Source organism: Grus americana, chromosome 2, assembly GCF_028858705.1.
Source record: "Grus americana isolate bGruAme1 chromosome 2, bGruAme1.mat, whole genome shotgun sequence".
NCBI classification, from domain to species: domain Eukaryota; kingdom Metazoa; phylum Chordata; class Aves; order Gruiformes; family Gruidae; genus Grus; species Grus americana.
This window is the reverse complement of record NC_072853.1, coordinates 40,213,509-40,232,788: the sequence shown is the minus strand read 5'-3', so window position 1 is coordinate 40,232,788 and position 19,280 is coordinate 40,213,509. Positions and strand designations below refer to the sequence as shown.

The following is a 19,280-nucleotide window of genomic DNA, read 5'->3' as shown; positions in this document are numbered from 1 at the left end:
TTCATCCCCTCATAGATAACGGTAAATAAAAGAGTCCCCAGTGCAATGACACAAACCAGATATCTTCTGAGTAAAATTTTATCTCTTTGTACTAAAAGATAAAAACCTACAGAATACTTTTTTGCTTAGGCAGAGATTTAGTTTCCTCATAAATTTATTTTTCAAATGTTGACAAACCTTTAAAGTGAAATTTAAAATATTAACAGAACCATGTTTAGTATTCAAAAATATACCAGGGATGCATGTTCTTAATGCATTATCATCGAAAATCTGTATTTAGCATGCTTAATACTGGATGATGATCGGAGCACCTCCAGTCCAAGCAAAAAGTTAATATAGACTTTACAGCATAAGCCAGCAACTGAAAAAAAAATAAAATAAACCCACTTCTATGAACACTGTAATATCATCTCTAAACTCTTTTACGCTTAAGTATCTTTGAAATCTTTTTCTCTTAATCCATCACGTGATAGGTAAACTAATCCTATATGGTTTCTCTTTGAATATAGCAATAATATGGAGAACAACGTTAATTAAAAGAGGAACAACAGACATTTATTTCAGTGTTGTCACCACATTTCATTACTGGAGCTCTCTGCACGTCAAGCTCAAAACCAAAGAAGTTACAGTGAGCAAACATTCAATCCCTGATAAAAGCACTTCCTTTCTTTACTGCAGCGTGCATGATTGCATAGTGACTTCAGAAGTATGTACTTTTTTCCTCTTTCAAGCACATTCTGCTATGCTTAAAAATGCTACTGCACATAAAGCTTTCCCTAACTAAACTGTCCACACATAGTTTATGAAGTCAGACGTGCTAAGGCATTCTTTACTGGGGGAGGGGAGGAGATGCTGTCTCAAAAACCCTTCTGCTTGCATTTTTCCGAGACTATTCCTCCTTGCTTCTAAACTTACAGAAACCATCAGCTCAGATGCTACACCTACAATAGATCTAATAACTTCAGACCAGCGTTGTTAAACAGGTCAGCCTGAGGAGATACTCCAACACCCAAGTTTGAACACAAGAACAACAACGACTTGACTAGCATCGGACTGTGAGCATCCCGGTTCTGCCCCCGGCTTCTGGGGGAAAAGGTCCGAGAGCACTTTCCCGGGATACCCACAGATGTCGGGACCCCCTCCGGGCAGACGACCCGCCCGTCGCTCACCCCAACCCTTTTGGGGCGCTTTCGAGGGGCGTCCCCACCGCCTAGGCCCAGCCACGCAAGTTTCCTCCTCCTCCACATGAACTCCCGAGACAGACAACGATGGAAACCCGAGGGACAGACCCCGGCCATCTGTCCCTGCCCCCCCCGCTCCCGCGGGGCCAGAGGAGCGCGGCCCCCGCAGGCCCACGCCGCGCGGCCGAGGGACGGCAGAAGGGGAGGGCGGGGGACGCTGCGCCTCAGCCCGCCGGGAGGCACAGGCGGAGAGGAGAGTAAGGCGCAGCACTCCCTCGCTTCACCCGGAGGCTCCCCGCCGCCGCGGCGAGGGACGGCACCGGTCCCTGCCCCTCCCCCAGCACCAGGGCTCCGGCCGCCGCCGCCCCGCAGCGGTACGCCCCGGCGGGCTGCCCCTCGCGTAGCCGCGGGAACCCCAGCCCCTTGCTCCCGCGGCGGCGCTGCCGCCGCTTACCTCTCTTAGAACCGGGGCTAGGGCTGCCGCCGGCGCCTCTGGAGCTCTTGCGTGAGGCCATGGCACCTTCTGTCAGGCGGCGGGGGGGAAGGGGGCGGCGGCGCGCGCACGGCGGTGGCTGCGGGGCGGAGCCGGCGGGGCCGCAGCGCGAACGAGTCAGGCACCGCCGCCGCTACCACCTGAGCCCGGCGTGCGGGAGCGCCCTGCGGCCGCAGCAGCGCGGCACCGAGCGCACCGCGGCCCGTCCCGCCGGCCACCAGCCAATGGCGGAGCGCGCACGGGAACGAGGCGGGGCGCCTCTCGGCTCCGATAGGCCGGGGCGCGAGAGAGTGGGGTGGCGGTGTACCGGGTGCGCGTGCCCGCCGCGCTCCCCGCCGCCGGCTCCTTTGAACGTGGCAACGCGGGAGCGAGCGGCGGCTTCTCGCGAGGGTTCGGCCGCGCGGACGGGCCGGCCGGGTGGGCGGGCGCGCGCGCCGGGAGGGGGCGGAGCCACCGCTGTCTCTGAGGGGCTGCGTAGTGGCGGCCGGTTTGGGGTCCTCGGTTGGTGTCTGTTGTCACCTCCCGACCTGTTCCGTTCCGTTCCGTTCCGTTCCGTTCCGTTCCCTGCTCGCTGGGAAAGGGACTCGTGTCTCCTGAGCGGCAGAGAGCAGAGCGGAGGCGGGCGGGGGCGGTTGCTGTCTGTCGGTGGGGGGGCGGGGGATTGTGCGGCCCCGGGGTCTTCCAGCTCGGTGAGGAAAACGAGAGGGGGAAGGAGGGAGGGTGCCGGGATGTCCGTGCGCCCGCCCGGGAGCCTGCCTGCCTGTCCCGTCCCGTCGGCGCTCCGTGCTCGGCAGCGTCCGAGCCGGCGGCCCGGGGGGGAGCCGCCAGCGATGCGGGCGGGCGAGGCCGGGCCCTCGGGGGAGCCCGCGGGTGAGGGGCCGCCCCGCCGCCCTGCCGCCCCCACCGTGCCGGGGGTAGGAAGGTTGGGGAAGTAAAGCTGTCGGGGAGGGGTGGGTTATATCTACGGAGACTCCGCTTAAAGCGTCCTGTCCTGTTCCTCAAACCGTCCTCCGCTGTGTTCAGGCGTTAATATGCAGTTAAATCCAGTTAAATGCCCAAATTATGGGAAATAGCTCGTTTAGCCTTTCAGAGAGCGCCTTTTACATTACATTAACGTAGGAATTCGGAAACAAGGTTTTTGAGCTTTAAAAACACTTAAAATAGCCCGTGACAAAAAAAAAAAAAAAGTCTCTTTTTCACGGGAATTCAGGATGCTTCTTGTTCCTCAGTGATTTGAACTGAGACTTATTTAAATAGCAGTTTGGCATAACAGTAAAACTCTGAAATAAAAAAGCAAAACCCACCTTTGAGTCCTGACCGTAAATACAGTGTTTCTGGTCAGAATAAACAATTTTGGAAATTGGAGCCTTTGCAAATGGATGTGTGGAGAGAGAAGGCTTTTACCAAAACAAAGGTTGGCACTGTGTTTTGAACAGTCATGCGATTAACTAGAAATAATAATTTACTGAAAAGCATTAATCAGTAATTTTGAATGAAATTTGAACTTAAGTGTTTAGTCAAGTAACAGGATGGCGGTGAGGGTACTTTAACCAGTAGAGGTGAAAGCAAGTAGTTTTATGAACATCAAAACTAGTGAAGCCTATTTCTTGGTATCTCTAATATGAATTAATTCGTATCTAGTACAGTCGAGCATCCAAACTTTTTCCTTGGTTATGGCACTGTACCAAAGCCTTATTTTCACACAATGTGTAAGGACTTAGTGTTTTTGAGATATTTTCCTTTTGTCTAGTGAGGCTGAAACTGCCAAACAAGTTCAAAAGTTGCTAGAGAGGAGCAGATGTACTCATGACCATGTACAATTTATCACAGAAAAGCTAACAGGATGAATTAGTAATGTTTCAGCAAATCAGAAAGTACAATGTAAGGAACAAATCATCCTAAGGAAAGCAAGGAAAAAAAATTGATAATATGTAACTGGGATTACTGGAAATATAATAATTAGTATAAAATAACTGCCTGTGTGACTATGTTCTTGCAAGTAGTAATTATTGTCAAGTAAAACAACAACTTTTTGTGGTTAATGTGGGATACAGTTTCCTGAAGCTGCAATATGGGAAGTGGCAGTTTGATAAGAAAAGAGATATTAAGAACGTTGAAGTAACTGGGTGAGCAGTGACACTTAGAAGGATATTGCTAACGATTTACTGCGAACAAGATTTTTCACTGTAAATGGACTGTAAAATTCCTTACTTTTGTTTTCATTGGCACACAGCTGCCAGCATTTTGTATTTGGGTATTCAGTACCTGCTTGTACGCTCTTCTGTCCAAGAAGACTCTCTTGCAGGATTAAAATGAACACATAGAGGTGCAAATGCTCATAGCCATATCGTGTCTTTATGCTGTTCACTAGCCTTCTGCATGATCTTGTTATTCAGAGGTTTCAGCTGGTCTTCTATAGCGTCAGGAAGACTTTTTCTTCCCAGTCCACAGATAACTCTAAGCTGAAGAGGAATGTTAGATAAGAGGGGCTATTGTCTTCTACTGATCAGAGAATCTTTTTCTTATATCCTGGCTGGATATCTCTGATCAAGTACTTAAAATCTGATCATCATACATGGTTTTGGAGTAAGCAGCCTTTCAGATCAAGTTAGCAGAAAGCAGTAGGCCTGTTTTTTCTACTGGGATCACCTGAAGACAATTCAGGTATAGGCTATGTGATCTATATTGTGCCATTGAAGAAGCTTGGGACAGCTTGGTGTGACTTATCTAGAGACAGTAATGCTTAATTTGATTGAAATTTGCCAGGGCGACTGTTGCAGCAAATATGACAATCCCTTCCAATCTGAAATGTAATGAAAATTCCAGCAATTTTTTAAAATGTCATTTTGGGAAAGAAGATGGAGAGAAAAGCAAACGATGTGGGTAGGTGAATGTGCATGGGAAAGGCTTGTCATTTTGTAATCTGCTCAGTTGTTTTAGAACTACATGTACATTGTAAGGACATGCAGTAATCCCCAGGAAGATAAATATCATTGGTTTTGTTTGTAGGAGGAAAAGAAACAGGGCAGAAAAAGAATGTAACAATGAGAAAGGACCAACTTTTTAAGGCAAAGAAGAAAAGCCAGAAAAAACAGAAGGAATAAAAACAGAAGTTACATAATAAAGGCAAGTATGAGGCAGAGCCCACAGCAATCAGTTGGAGTCTTTCCACTTGGATCAGGCTTATTTAAAACAGAAAATAAAAAATCCTCCCTTTTGGCAAGAACCACATTTGCCCCCACTCCAAACTGTCCTAATTGACTGCTTGTTGAGACTACAGCTAAACTAAATTTAAATTATAATGCATATCGTAAATCATTGCATTAGAAGAATGCCACCCATTGATCAGCCCTGCTTGGAAAATAAATGCGTATTTTTATTGTGCATTTTGTTTCCATAAATACCTTTGCATTAATGCAGTCACAGCTGTTTTGCTGGCCTGATTCATTCAATAGCACGGTGACTCTGCTATTTGACAGAAAGAAACGCATCCAAGGTGATAAGCAGAAGCAGCAATGCAACAATTATACAAGAAGATTCAGTCTCCAGTCTCCTAATTTCTAAAAGAACTGTAAATATATGACCTGTCTGTAGCAGGGAGAAGAAATGCTGAGTAAGAGGCATTATAAATATGAAAGAATGAGTGACACTTACTTAAAGCAACCATTAATATAGCCTTATATTTTTCACTTTCTATATCATAACTGAATAAGCTATTTTAAATCCCCCTTCATCTGTGCGAAATTCAATGCTATGGTTTTCTGAGTTTAAGCTATGTGCTCTATTGACAAATTTATTTCCATTCACAGTTTTTATCTGAATTTGTCATAAAGTCATCTGTTTTACTGTTAATAGGCCGTGACATTTCTTATATGAAAAAAGTATAAAGAATAATTGAAGGCTTGGAGGGCTCAACCTTATTCTGTTGGTGTTCCTGAGCTATGTTATTCATATGTTGATCATTTTAACTGACTTACAGCTGTCCATTAGATTATGTACATTTCTCATAAATGAATTGCAGTTGGTCATTAAGGGAAAGCCCATTCTCCAACTAGAGGAGAAAAGTAATTTTATGACAATACATTGCAATGAAACGAGGTAGGGAATTCTCAGGATATGTTAAAAAATAATATGTTAAAAACTCTCTGAGATAGTCTAAGATTTTCAATAGAAAACTTTTGTATTTAGAATTTTAAGATTTTTGATTGTCCAGATGATATTTTTTTCAGGCATGGTGAGTGAACTAAGCACCTTAGTAGCCAGTTGGAAAAGGTGTTTCCACCAGCAGGCTTTGCATTCAAAAAGTGCCTTGGGTGAACTTAGGGCAAAGAGGGTGATGAACAGGTTTTGCAGTTTGTTTTCTGGATTATCAAGTTGGCACTTGAACTGCTGATCAGCTTTCTGGTTTCTGATGGGGTTACAGGTAGTACAGAGAATCAACATACAGCCGTTTGCATTTGTCAACCAAAATTCACTAGCCACTTAGGGAAAACCAGATCAGATGTTTTGGGAAGAGGCGGGAAAAAAGGTAAGGAGTGTCTCAGTTATCCAAACCTAAACAACTGCATTGGCTGTGGTGGTGTTCCACTTACAGCTGGTTCAATCTGCAGCAAAGAAAGGTGTATTTAAATTGTTTATTCTTAAGGAAGAATTATCTTTCATTTATTTATTTTAGCAATACTTTTATGGCAGTAGACATCTGTTATTAGATCTGTGTGTTCTTATATCAACTTAGAACATTTTCTAAATAGTAAGTCATAGTGACAAATGGAAAGCAGCCATTTGTTGGAGAGGCATGCAGAAGGTTGTAAATATCCGGAATATAAGAGACATAAAGAACTTGAGCCAGGTCTAGTTCAGGCAAAGCTAAAGATGAAGTGAAGTTTGGTTTAAAATTGCTAAGGTAAAATGTAGGCTATCTTTTATAAAGTCTAGGTCAAAACCTTGTTCTCCTTGCTCTCAAGTGATTTGTGTCGCCCCCCCAATGAGTAACTCAAACGGCATTTGGCCTCTGGATCAGTAGTATAGCCCGATAGTCTGGGATTTGTTACAGCATTGCTTGGATTCTGCAGGTCTTACTGCAGATTTTGCCAGGTCTGATTCGGCTAAATTGATCCCTGTGAGTGTAATTACAGCTGAGAATGTAGCAAACTTCTCAGAGCAAGATTTTGCATCTGGTGATTAGATTTTGCATAAACTGTGGAGATTATTTGGAATTTAAGTGAGGCCTTTTGTCATGTCACTAGGCCCCAGCACAGAATGTGTGGATTCACCTCCCACAGCATGGGAGACTCAGAAGAAAAGAGCAAACATTTCTGTGTGCACCTGTAACAGTTACTTGGAAGGACAATCAGAAACTTGCCTTGAAAGATCTTTAAACTGGAAGTCATACCCTCCAGATGGATTGAGAGCAACTGATGGAGCTCAAATAGTGCAAAACACAATCTGGCTACAGATAAAGACTACAACAAACCAGCGTCAGTATTATTTCAATTATCTTGGCTAAAAATAAAATCCTCATTAGAGTGGTAGCAAGAGAATGAGGTTTAGTCAGCCATTCCCAGCACTTGCCATCATACCTGCTACTGAAATCAGCAAGAAAAATAATAATAAGATACTTTCCTGCCAGTGTACTGCCTGGTCTTTTCCAGAGATTTATTTTTTTTTAGTGAAAAGGGGAGAGCATCAAACTGGTTTCCGGCCTACAACTATGTTTGGTAAAACTGTTGTACAGGCTGCAGCAAAAGTGGTGATATTAAATGAGCTATCTGAATTGAAAAAAATTACTGGTAAGAAGTTCTAGAGTTTGGTTTATTTAAAAACGAAAACCCTATATTGATCATAAATTGTGATGTTCTTAAACTTGGAGAATGTGCAGATATGAAGAGAAATAACAATGCAATTAATATGTTGTCCTGGTGGATCGTACTTTACTGTGAGTTACTTACCAGCTTTCCAGAATCAACCTGGAATATTCATATCAAATCGGCTGCCATCCATAGCTGTTTACTCCACATGCCATGTCTGAACTACCCTTGCTTTACCTTCACACTTTCTAATATAATAATTTTGTGAATTTTCCACTTTAGAAAAATTGTCCAAGGAGCAGCAGAATACACGATGCCTAATTTCCTGGAGATTTGTTTCCTTTGTCTCCCAAACCTCTCTTCCACATCTGCTTCAATACCCTCCCACCTTGCACTGAGCATTGTGATCATCCCCGTGGGATGTTCAGATCATGTGTGCCGTCTGGTTAGTGCAGAGTGATAAGGCTGGCATGTTCTGGCATGGCTGGCCAGCACATACTTGCTGATTAGTCATCCTGTTGGCAAATTAAAGAACCAAGTCCATGTCTAATGAACTTTGTATTTTCAGTTATAAATAAATACCGCTCAAGTTTATTTAACATGTGAAATGTACTGCAGCCCTCAGAGACTTTTACATACTTAATCATTCCAGAAATAAAATAGAGAAGCTTCACTTACCTGTATTTAAAATAATTTAAAAACTGAAAGCACCTGCAGGAAATAGGTAAACAATAGCTAGTATTGTTAAAAAACCACCAATTAAGTGCTGGAGCTTTCCATGTAGGAGGCATTTTCAGTACAGAGCACTTGCTTAGGGATCCTGTTGCAGCTAGTTTCAGTCTGGCTGTAGTATAGGGGCAAAGCAGCAAATAAGATGAGTAGTAGTCTCTTCAAAATTACAAATTTTGGTAAAACAGAACTGAACAGATGCCAGAACTCGCTCATGCTCATGTCTTTGCAAGTCACTCTGGGGGCATAGCCTGCAACATGAGCTCTCATTCCTCCCGAGACTTTTTCCCAGCCTCTGGAGGCTACTTCTGCCATGGATAAACACACTTAAAAGCAAGATGTGACTTCTTAGTATAGAGACAAAGTCTTGGATATATCAGCTAGTGCTTGCATTTCCAGGATCCTCACCTGCTCCTACATTTTACAAGGTGAAAGGATATAACTTGAGGCTGCTCTTTTCATGAAGTAAACTATTTCTGTTTCTCTCTAAGCCTATTTCACTTTTCAGTGACACATGTAGCAGTTGAAGAAATGTAACTTAATTGTAGGATCTTGGGACACACTCTACCCTGCATTCATTAGACAAGTGAATTTCAGAGTTAGAATGTTCTGTGTTTTATTCATTAATCTTTGGAGCTTGATAATATGAGTAGGACATGGACAAATCTGAGTGGAGTGGGCCTAAAACTCACTGTATTTCGTTACTACTTTGAGATAGATCATGAACATCCTCCTGTGTGTTTTCTGCCTGGTTAGATTTTTGTGCATGACTGTAAATAGTATATTTGAATACTTTTTTTTTTTTGAAGTTCTGGATTTTTAAAGTGTTCTGCAATAAGCATTTTCTGTCAGCTTCATGCTTCCATTAGCTCTGTTTCGATTTCCCACAGGTATGTCTTTCCCTCCTACTGGAGCAGAACACTTTCAAGAGTGGTTCATTTTACCATTTGTTTAAATAACTCTTAGGGGGTTTGTTTGTTTGTTTGTTTAATTATTCTGTGTATTTAACTGCAATAGTTTTAGAAATTTCTATTAAAAATTATACTGGACTGATAAGATTTATATCTGGTTGCACTTACTGACAGGTAAAACCCAATTTCTTGCCAAACTTTTCAAATTAAAAGAGCAGTTGCTTCATTTATTTGAAGTAGCTAGGCATGCTAACTCTTGTTTAGGTGCAGCCGAACTTAAACACTTGGCTGTACTGAACATTCAATGCAGTAATATATACACTTAGTGTAGTATTAATCTTGTCCCTCCGCAGTGAGGGGATGGGGATACATATCAGATAATCAAAAGAATAAAGTCTGTGACACAGAAATGTGTGATTTCTTTTGCTTGATGTGACACAGCAAAAGCAAGTGGAGCAGGCACCTCTTTCCCAGAAAAAAGGTGCTTTATTTGTTATTCTCTGTAATAGTATTTCCAGAGGAACATTTATTGCCCCTATTGCAATCGGCAAACAAACTGGAAGCAACGTCTTTGGCTAAATGCATGTAATTAATATTTGTTGTGATGAAATATGTAAATATAAAAAATATTATGGGGGTGTGTATTAAGCGCTCTGAACTGGGCAGGAACAAAGGCTAAGTCTAAAAGCCAACTGAGGAGGGGAGTGGGAACCAGAGATGTTTGATTTGAGTGAAATGGGAACAGGAAGGCAGAATATGTGTGTTTGTGAGGAACCTGTTTGCAGAAGGTCCTTGTGAGGCATTGAGTTGCCAGCTGTAGTTCCATCTGGCAGGTATAAGCAAGCGCCTTCCTCGGGGGAGCAGGTAGTAATAATTCACTGTACAATTTGAGTATCCTGTAGGTGTGGTGGGCATGATAGTGTATCCTGTAGATGATGATGAGAGACTTTCTTTGCAGTGGAAGTGTGCCCATCATCCTGATGAAAAGTTTTCTGTTTTGTGGATATAGAAAATCAGTTGTATTGAAGGGTTGTCATTCATAATTCATATGACTGTGACTTCAAGACTGCTCTTTTTTTCATCTGATTAGTTGAGTCAATCAAGTTTAAGACTAAATCCAGGAAGACTGACATTTAAAATAGCAAGTTAAAAAAAAAAAAAGGACTTCAAGGAGACTCTACCAACATTACACATGCTAAAGTTGCTTAATTTTTGAGGGCCTTCAGTTTCCCTTCCCTCGCTTTGTGTGGAATGGAGGCAGGGTGCCTCCATTATACCATCAAGAGTAGAAGACTGGCATTCAGGGCATGAGTGGGTCCCAGCTCCACAAGCTGACAGATGCCTGTCATTTCTCTGACATCTGACTTTCCCTATCAGGATTAAAGTTATTGTTTCTTCATCAGTTAAGATGCTGACTTTATTTGCACATATGTTCAATTTTATAATAAGCACAGGTGTACTTTCTTCCATGCTCTCCTTTCTTCTTCATGTTCCACCTTAAAACTCTTTTGCACACACAAAAAAATCAGCCCATGGCGAGGACTGGGGCACAGTAATTAATAGGATGGTACTGTTTCCTTGTACTCCTTGACTGTCAGTATGTGGCCTCTACGCTGCCTTACAGCATGAGTTCCTCTGGGGAGGAGCCCATCGTTTATTGTGACTGTATAGTTCCTGTTGTTCTTTAGCTGCTACAGCAATATGAGTGAGAAATAACTGAATGGAGTGATGCCAGTGATGGAATCTGGCTTGTGTTGTTGCTTCTCTGTTTCCTATATGGAATTCATAAGCATGGTTCCTGTAATGGCTCCAAGATAGTATCGAGTGGCACATAGGGCTGGATCATACCAACTGTAACTTTCCTGGTTTCAGTAAAACCTTACTGATTTACCTCTGTAAAGTCTCTGGCCATAGGTTTGTAGCCTTCAAATTATGTTAGCTGTTTTGGAATGTACCATCCTGAGGATTCTAAGAGAAAACTACTGTAAAATCTTCCTTTAGGGTAAAGACTTACAATTCTGATGCTTTTGCCTCAGAGTTCTTACTATGTGTTTCTCTAATGCAAACTCAAACAAAATAATTTATTAGTGGTAAAATTTCTACTGACTTCAATTTGAGAAGTCATTCTTTATATATCTGATTTTATCAGGCCATTACTTTCTTTGTAATAAGCTGTTCTACAAATTGTGCCATTATCTGTTGCCAGTAGGTGGAAGGTGATGTTGTGAAGGTCCAATTAAACTCCACTGTGAGACTTAAATGCAGATGTACAGGAAGTGGTAATATGAACCTACAACACCTATCACAACACGTTAACCAAACTAGTCAAGTGTTAAGCCCCGTGTTGAAAAGAAGATATCTTATTTCAAGAACCTGTTTGCTTTACTCATGACTGGGTACTAAAATGGCATGAATGTTAATTTAGAAATACAGCTAGTGAACCTTTTGCATGCTGGTACATTTAGAACAAAATATTTCATTAATGGAAAGGTATTTGGACTTTGGGATGGAGCCGAGAAGGATGAGGATGCAGGGAATGAACAGGCAAGGAAAGGCGGTAAGAATAGTTAGGGAATTTTATGTGCTTAGGCAGGTGAACATGATCCAAACAAAATTTATTTTCTCAAACCCAAGTATACATTACTAAATGATTTAATTGTTCTTAATTACATTTTCACAAAACCTAAGGGCGGGTTGGAATGTGGCATCACGTGGAAGTTACAGAAGAATACAAGGTAGTAGAGAGCTCCTAACTCCAAGCACTTCCTCTGCATGGGAGGACAGGTGGTAAGAACTAAGAAAAGGAGTAGAACTTACCCGCACCTGAGATGAATGTGATGCTGGCAAACACGATGTGTCCAAGACGACCTTGAGGGAGAGGTGGTTGTTGTTTGAAAGGGGAAAATACTGAGACATTAAAGGGAGTGTGGGAGCCAAAGCAGTGGCATCTGACAAGTTCACATGCAGTGAAGCTGAGGAGAAACTTAGATTGATGGCACTGTGCTTAGTTAATCCAAACAAAAGTATTAATGAGCATTTAATGTTCCGTTAGACAAATAGACCCATCAGGCCCATCAGTGACCTCGCTGGAGGGTATTGCTATGACAAAAAAGTAAGACGGGTATTTGTCTGCCTGCTCCAGAATTCCATGGTATTTCTCATTATAATTTCATCTCACAAATTAGAGCAGCTTAGAGGTGGTGGGTTACCCCCACAAGCAGAGCTGAGTCCATGAGTCCTTATTTATGTAGGTCCTACACTTGTAGTATCCAGGTATAGACCAGCTGAGGCCATTTCTCTTCTTCATAGTAGGCTGCCATTTCTGCTTCGATTAATGAAGCACAGAAGAAGATAGAGCAGCATGACTGCAATGCGATGACAGAAATGGGCTGAGGGGTCTTGTCAGGGAAGGTGTAGGATCTCAGTCTCTGTGAAAGCAGGTAAGACTCAAGTTTTATTTCTGAGAGAGGGTAAATGGTGTTTGCATCTCCACCTGGAAGACCATTGTGTTCTTGCCCCATAGAGAGAAACTACCCAGAGGTCAAGTCAAACCAAAAAACTGCTTTGCATGCTTGGAGTGTCATCTTTCTGATGGACCTGTCCACATTCAGATTTGCTTCATCCCAGGATCCTGTGGTGAAGGAAGGGTATCTTAAGACATAGCAAACTTTGCCTTCAGTGATCAAATGCTTAATGATTCCCAGCATTTTGAGAGTGAGTCTCTCTGCTGCCACCGCCACATCTTCCCTTAGAGCAGCCTTCTCCAGGGTCCTGCTTCAATCCGTCCCTGCCCTCTTGCATGAGTTTTATCAAGATTTGTTTTGTTTTGTTTTTTGTTATTACAATATGCAGTTACTCTTCTGCTAAATAAGCAGAGAGAACCTGGCTGATACAGTTGAAATGAATCAGCCTATTTGACAGTTAACCTGTCTGGCTGACACCAAGCTGATACATGTTAATTGCCAAAAAAACTGATAAACTGTATCAACCACCTTTTATTTGCCTGTTCAGTGGATGTGAGCTTGCCTTTGTAGAACCACTGTATTGTTACTGATAAAGAACGCTGCATTTCCAGTAGCTTTTAGTCCTGTTATACAAGTAGCAATATACATGTTGGGGGGATTCTGGGAATGGGCCTCCTCAATTTTCCTGCTCCTTCCTATTTTCCTGTTTCCCTGGTTATAAGAGTCTTCTTTCACTACCAAAACTTATTCACCTGTTAGTTGTGGGCCCTTTCTCTCTTGAAAACAGGGCTTGTGTTTATTTTGCCAAGTGGTTCATTCAGGTCGTCTTTGTAATTTGATTTAAATGCCCTGTCGAGGAAAAAGGAAAAGGAGGGAAAACTTTTCACTGATACATCTGCTTTGTTATCAGTAGAGCACAACATTGTTCAGAGCATAGTCTTAAAAATTATTCTCCTTCCTTTCTCTAGCTATCCACAGCTGTTTTGCTTGCATCATTCAAAAGGCAGTGGATAAGTACTTCTCTGTGTTTGTACTGTATATTATAATAGCTCAGGCTCAAACATAGTTTGTGGTGGTTTTGTGTGTCAGTATGTATGTGTGTATATATTTATTTGTGCATTAATGTCTTTCTATAAACAGACTATTGATAAACATTTTCTCATAGATCTTCACAGGTTTTTAAACTGAAGTATGCATTTCGACCTACAGATAAATACGTATCCCAAGGCGTGTCTGGGAATGTTTCCCATCCCCTGCTAGCATATATTGCCAAAGGAGGAACTTAAGACATTATTGGGATAAGAAGAGAGAGTGGCAGATGAAGTATTTTCCATTTTTTTCCCCTATCAAGATCTGTAAAACAGCTGAGCATCCTGGACTGATTGGACAGCTGACCCTTCTGCTCACCCCATGACACCGAGAAGCTGGATTTTTAGTGGGGGTTGCCAGTGGCAATATGGAAGCTATGGGGAGTAGGATGGTCTATTTACTTTATGCTGTTTCTGAATTATCTGATTTGGTCTGAGGAGGGTTTATTATCTTGTTTATGTATTATGGGTAGCTTTTAAAAGATTATCGATGGCTACAGCATTGAAGGGTGGCCTTTAAATCATGCTATCTACTAAGTAAAATACAATTAAATGATATAAGAAATATATACGTGCAAGGTATAATCAAGAAAATCTTTCAGTTTTTTATATATTTGAATAACTTTATGATGCTAAGCTTATTTGCCTGAGTGGAAAGCTATGCATTTTTATTTTGTATAACTTGCTCATTTACAATGTGTGGTGGACCATGAAAATAAATTGGAAGCAAAACATTTAATGTAAATGAAATGACCTTGGAAAGCATCTGCATATTGACGTCTATAATAGGACTGTTTTCTTTTTCACCAAAGCAGCATATAATAGTAAGAAGATAAGAGTATAGGATTTGGTATACAGAGTCAGTTCTGTTGTGTACCTAATCTAGAAGTGCTGATAAACTTCTACTCAAGGAAAAGGTTAAAAAACAAGTATCAAAATCTGTGATACACAGAGCCAGCTGCTCAGGACTACACATGTGAGGAACATTCCTTTCTAATCTTTGTAGGTGATCAGGTTATGCCCTGACATGGGACCCAGGAGAGCTCATGTTGCCTTAAGCTGGCTCAGCAAGTGACTGTTCCTGAGTTGCTGACTAATCATCCAGCCCCCTTAAAAAATCTTGCAGTCCATATGTGGTATATTTATGTTGCAGGGAATGTAATGTTACTAATATAAATCCCTCTTATGTTAAATTGGATGTCCTTTAGTTTGAAAGGTGATTCATTACTTCTGATTCCACAAAACAGAAGTCTGCTTTCATTAGGAACGTCATAATTTTCTGGAAATGTAACTTTTTTTCCCCAGACAGATAGATTCTACTGTTCATTGGTTTTTACTGTGGGAAAATCTTGGTATTCCGCTGACTTTATTTTTGGTCTTTGCTCCTATCAAGCATTTACTTATTTTAAACTGAAAGAACTGAAACAACTTTAAATGTTTTCAATAGGCTTGAATATTAATATGTTTAATCCTTCTGAACAGAAACATGAGAGCTGGGAGGGAAGATTAGCTGTTTGGCACCAAAGGCAAAGGGGAACAACCTATTGTGTCTAACATAATTTACATAAATCATTGTGTTATTTATTCCTAGTTCCACACAGGACTGTTCTCTTCCTGCTTTAGATGTTCCGGCTAGGTTAATATTTTGTACTAATGACAGGACAAATACAAATTTTATGCTTTGTTTCAGGGTTAGAGAGTCATCCTGACTTAACCGGCGGGGAATTGCAAATTGAGAATGGTATCTAAGTTTGACAGGATGACCTCCGAAGTTCCCTTCCAGCCAAAATTTTTCTGTCATATTGAGGGAAGGGTATAGAGTTCTGTCCAAGAAATGAAGAAGGCCTCTCTGAATGAACAAGAGCAGCCCAATGGTAGCAGTCTAGTCTAGCATTCTTGTTTTGAATCCTTCATCTGGAGGACAGAAGTTGTGGTCCATGGGTCTGGAGGATCTGGTTTGGTTCGTGGGATCCTATGGGCTTGGACTGGCATGGGACCAGGGTGAACTAGTGGCAGTTACCGCAGCACAAAAGGGATTTTTATTGTCAGGGTCAGGACAATGAGTTTTAGTTGCCCAATGGTAATACTGAGCTGATTTGCAGGAAAGGTAGTCTGAAGGGTAGTCGTGTTGCGGTGCAGAAAGTTAACACTTTCTCTTACCCAAAGAGGCAGTACAAACCTGAGCATCACAAACCAGGCGGCAATGGCAGTGTTCACATCCCAGCAATTAATCATGTCAGGGCACGCTGGAGCAGAACTGTGTGATACATGTGTTGCTGGACTGAAACAGACGTGAAAAAAGGGCCAACTTGAGATAACGACTCAGTGGACCCATGGGCGCAATTCTTTCGTGGCTAAATTGTAGCTCAGTAAACCAGATAGCGTTAGGAATGCTGTTATGACCATACTTCTGTTCCACAGTAGATTTTGCTCCTTTTCTTGAGTGTACGGCTCATAAATGTGCACATTTAATAGAAATACGATTGTGTGCCTTCTTTCCTCACTTCTCTTTTCCCTAAGTGCTACCAGCTTCAAATTTTCCGGGGGCTGCATAAGGCAGAAACGTGGTAAATGTGATTAACAGACGAACTAACCTAGCGAACTGTCACGCAAGATATGATTGGGAAAAGGAGAAAACTTCATTGGCCATGGAGTCCAGAGATCCTCCAGCTGAGCCAAACTAGTAGGTGTGGATAGGGAAGGTGTGGCTGTACTGCTTTCAGACTAAAGCTGGTTTGCTCAAGACACTTCAGGTGACTCTGCCTCCAACAACATGGTTGACCCATAACCTAAAGTCACCAGAGACATTCTGAACAGCTGGCTGTCAAGCAAATGTGTGGGTCCATGCTCCCAAAGATTCTCAGCATTCATGAGTAAAGAAAAGGTGAACAGGGAGATGGTTTAGCTTCTCAAATCCAGAAGCACAATTTTGAGCGGGGACTCCAGTCTTTTTTCTTTTTAGAAGAGAACTCCTAGTAAGTTGCACCTCATCTTTATTGTTCTAGCACTTATATGGACGATATTTATATGCTGTATCTTTTGTTCACCCAAGTATATATTTTTAATTGCTGTTGTGTGACTGGGATAGATGAAGGAATTTCTGGGAAGAAGTTTAATAATCTGTTCTGCATAGGGATTAGAGTACCATCATGATAGGTTAATGGTTGGATTTGATGACCTTAAAGGTCTTTTCCGACCAAAATGATTCTATGATTCTATGATCACAGTTGTGATCATGATTGGCACAGAGTTTCACTGAGCTTCTGGAATATCTTGTGTTTCTTCCCTCCGAAAGTATGAAGCAGATTGTTGTGCAAGATGTGACACAGTAGTGTTATAGAGAACATGCAGTCCCAATAGGATTGGGATAGGATAGACTTTCTTAAGTCTTGTGTGACCATAGCACCCGTATAAACAAAGAGTAGCTCTGGGAAGACAGTTATTGCAGCAACGTGGGGATTTGGGGCTGCTCAGACCTGTAAAAGCCGCCTGCAGGCAATTCTCAGAAGGCTGTCGTAAATGAGAACAGTTCCTAGCTGACTGTCAGTGCACCAAAGAGTGATCTCTGGTTTTGTGCCAAAATAAAGCAGATACAGATTCAGATCACACAAGGGAATGTGAAAAATTGATAAAAGACACTCATCACAGAAGATCTGTACACTAATACCTGCACATATCCCTGCAAACTCAGCCATTGTATTTTAAATATCTCATCTTTTTTGAGAGACTATACTTTAGTCTGGTAGTCCTTTTTGAGAGACTATTTTAAGTATCTATACTGTCCAAAAAAAGACCAAAAAACCCCTACTGTTGTAGTCACATATCTTGTATTAGTAGAAAGGTTTTAAATGGAGATGTTGTATGTATAAGGATAAAAGGTCAGGTTCTTTTCTGAGGTATACTATCTATACGACACTTAGACTGGAGAGTCATTTTGCACTCCTTCAGACCTTGGCTGAGATCAGAGGGGACATCTGCTTACTGAGAAGCAGCATAAAGCGCAGAGATGCAGTCTGACCTAGTAGATTCACAAATACAGTTCAGCCTTTCACAGACTTAACAGCTCAGTTTTGAAGACAGCGTGTGTATAAATGAGCTTAGCACAGTTCCTGAGCTAATGAGATCTGACTCTTGCTACTGCACAATAACTGGGGCGCAGAGCTGCACTAATGCAGCTTTGTTGCTCCCTGGCCTGGAGCTGGGTCATCGTTCTCAGATCTCTACACAGCGTGCTGGCCCGCCACCCACGTTCGACACAGTCGCATCGCATTGTTTGGGAGATTGTTTTCTTCTCTTTAGAGCTCCTCTAGTAACTTTTGGACAATAAGTGGGGTGTTCTTCAGGCTTGTGATTTACCAGTATTTGGTAAAGAATAAAATTGCTTTGTTCTAGAGAAAGTTGAGTTGAAGACACCTTAGTGAATTCTGAAACAGTGACAAAAGCTGGTTTAAACTACTGAGGTTAGTCTGGGCGTTAGTTTGGGGTTTGGTTGGTTTAGTTTGGGGGTGGTTTTGGTCTTTCAACACTATTATCAGATGTGTGAATGTGCCATTTTGGCAAGTTATCATTTTCCAGTCCATTGCTTTGGAATGCTATGTGAGAAATGTGCATTCGCATTACAAACCACTTTAATGGGTAATTGGATAAGTGCAATTTAATGAGAGAAATGAAATTTTTAAAATCAACATTTATGTAATTCATCTGTCAAGAAATTACCCTTATGCTATAACATAACATTAAGGGAGACAAAATAAAAGGATGAATAAATTATCATGTACCAAACATTTGTGTTGGATATCCTCTTTCTTCTTTCCAGTTGTGGCTGTTAGTAATGCTTTTGAAAGAAAAGGAAATCCTGATGGGGCAAATGAAAGTTTAACAGAGACTTCCATTTTGCTTCAATCCAGATTTTAACAGTGGCTTCTTTGCTAGGAGTGGCCAGGTTGTCTCCTGTCTGGGATTCAGAACCCCAAAGCTCAGATGCCAAATCCTGGTGTGCACAACTTGACCCACAGCAGAGTCTCCTGAACACTTACTTCTGTTGTTGCTAAAGATGTTACGCCAACTCTGTGGTTCTCTGAAGAAACATGGAAACATGGAAACATGGAAAATATTCTTGGACTTCCTGGGGATTAGAAAAAGGAAGAGGCTTGGATTCATTTTGCCTGACTGTGGTCATCTGGGCTGCTTACATTCAATGATCAGAAAAAGACTTTTGTCAGAAGGCAGAAGGTTTTATCGGAGACGGTGATGAGTGGAGTGCCTGCCTCCATGGATGGGCAGTGGGGAGGCTCTGGTAGAGGAAGGTATTTGTCAGCCTGTGTGATCGCTTTTGGCTCTCAAAGTTAGAAGATGTCTTACATTGCCATGTGATCCTAAGAATGTTCTGCCACTGCTGTTAACAAAACATTAGCTCACCTCTTTTCCTGAAGCATTGTCTCCAGATTTATTTCTGTGTTGTGTAATGGCAGTCCTTTTGGCGAGTGTTTTGGGATCTGTACTAGGGACTACTATATTGAACAGTGTGAACCAAAAAGCCAGATTTCATCTGTTACGGGCTGAGAGCAGAGGGGGTTTTGCAGCAGCCTCTGTAGGGACTGATATACT

The 19,280-nt window shown here is 42.0% G+C and overlaps 1 protein-coding gene across 10 annotated transcripts in view; it reads right to left on the bottom strand.

Annotated features, from left to right (window-relative positions):
* The window catches only part of ASPH (aspartate beta-hydroxylase), a 116,978-nt gene extending 114,970 nt beyond the window's left edge, over positions 1–2,008 (bottom strand). For 5 of the 10 annotated variants that reach the window (XM_054818629.1, XM_054818639.1, XM_054818638.1 and 2 more), the window contains exon 1: positions 1,636–2,008. In XM_054818629.1, the coding sequence (XP_054674604.1) occupies positions 1,636–1,696 (61 nt within the window). In that variant the 5' untranslated portion in view covers positions 1,697–2,008. The remainder of the gene's footprint in view (positions 1–1,635) is intronic. The other 5 variants (XM_054818628.1, XM_054818643.1, XM_054818630.1 and 2 more) reach the window with 4 other exon arrangements.
* Between the last annotated feature and the right edge of the window lie 17,272 nt (positions 2,009–19,280).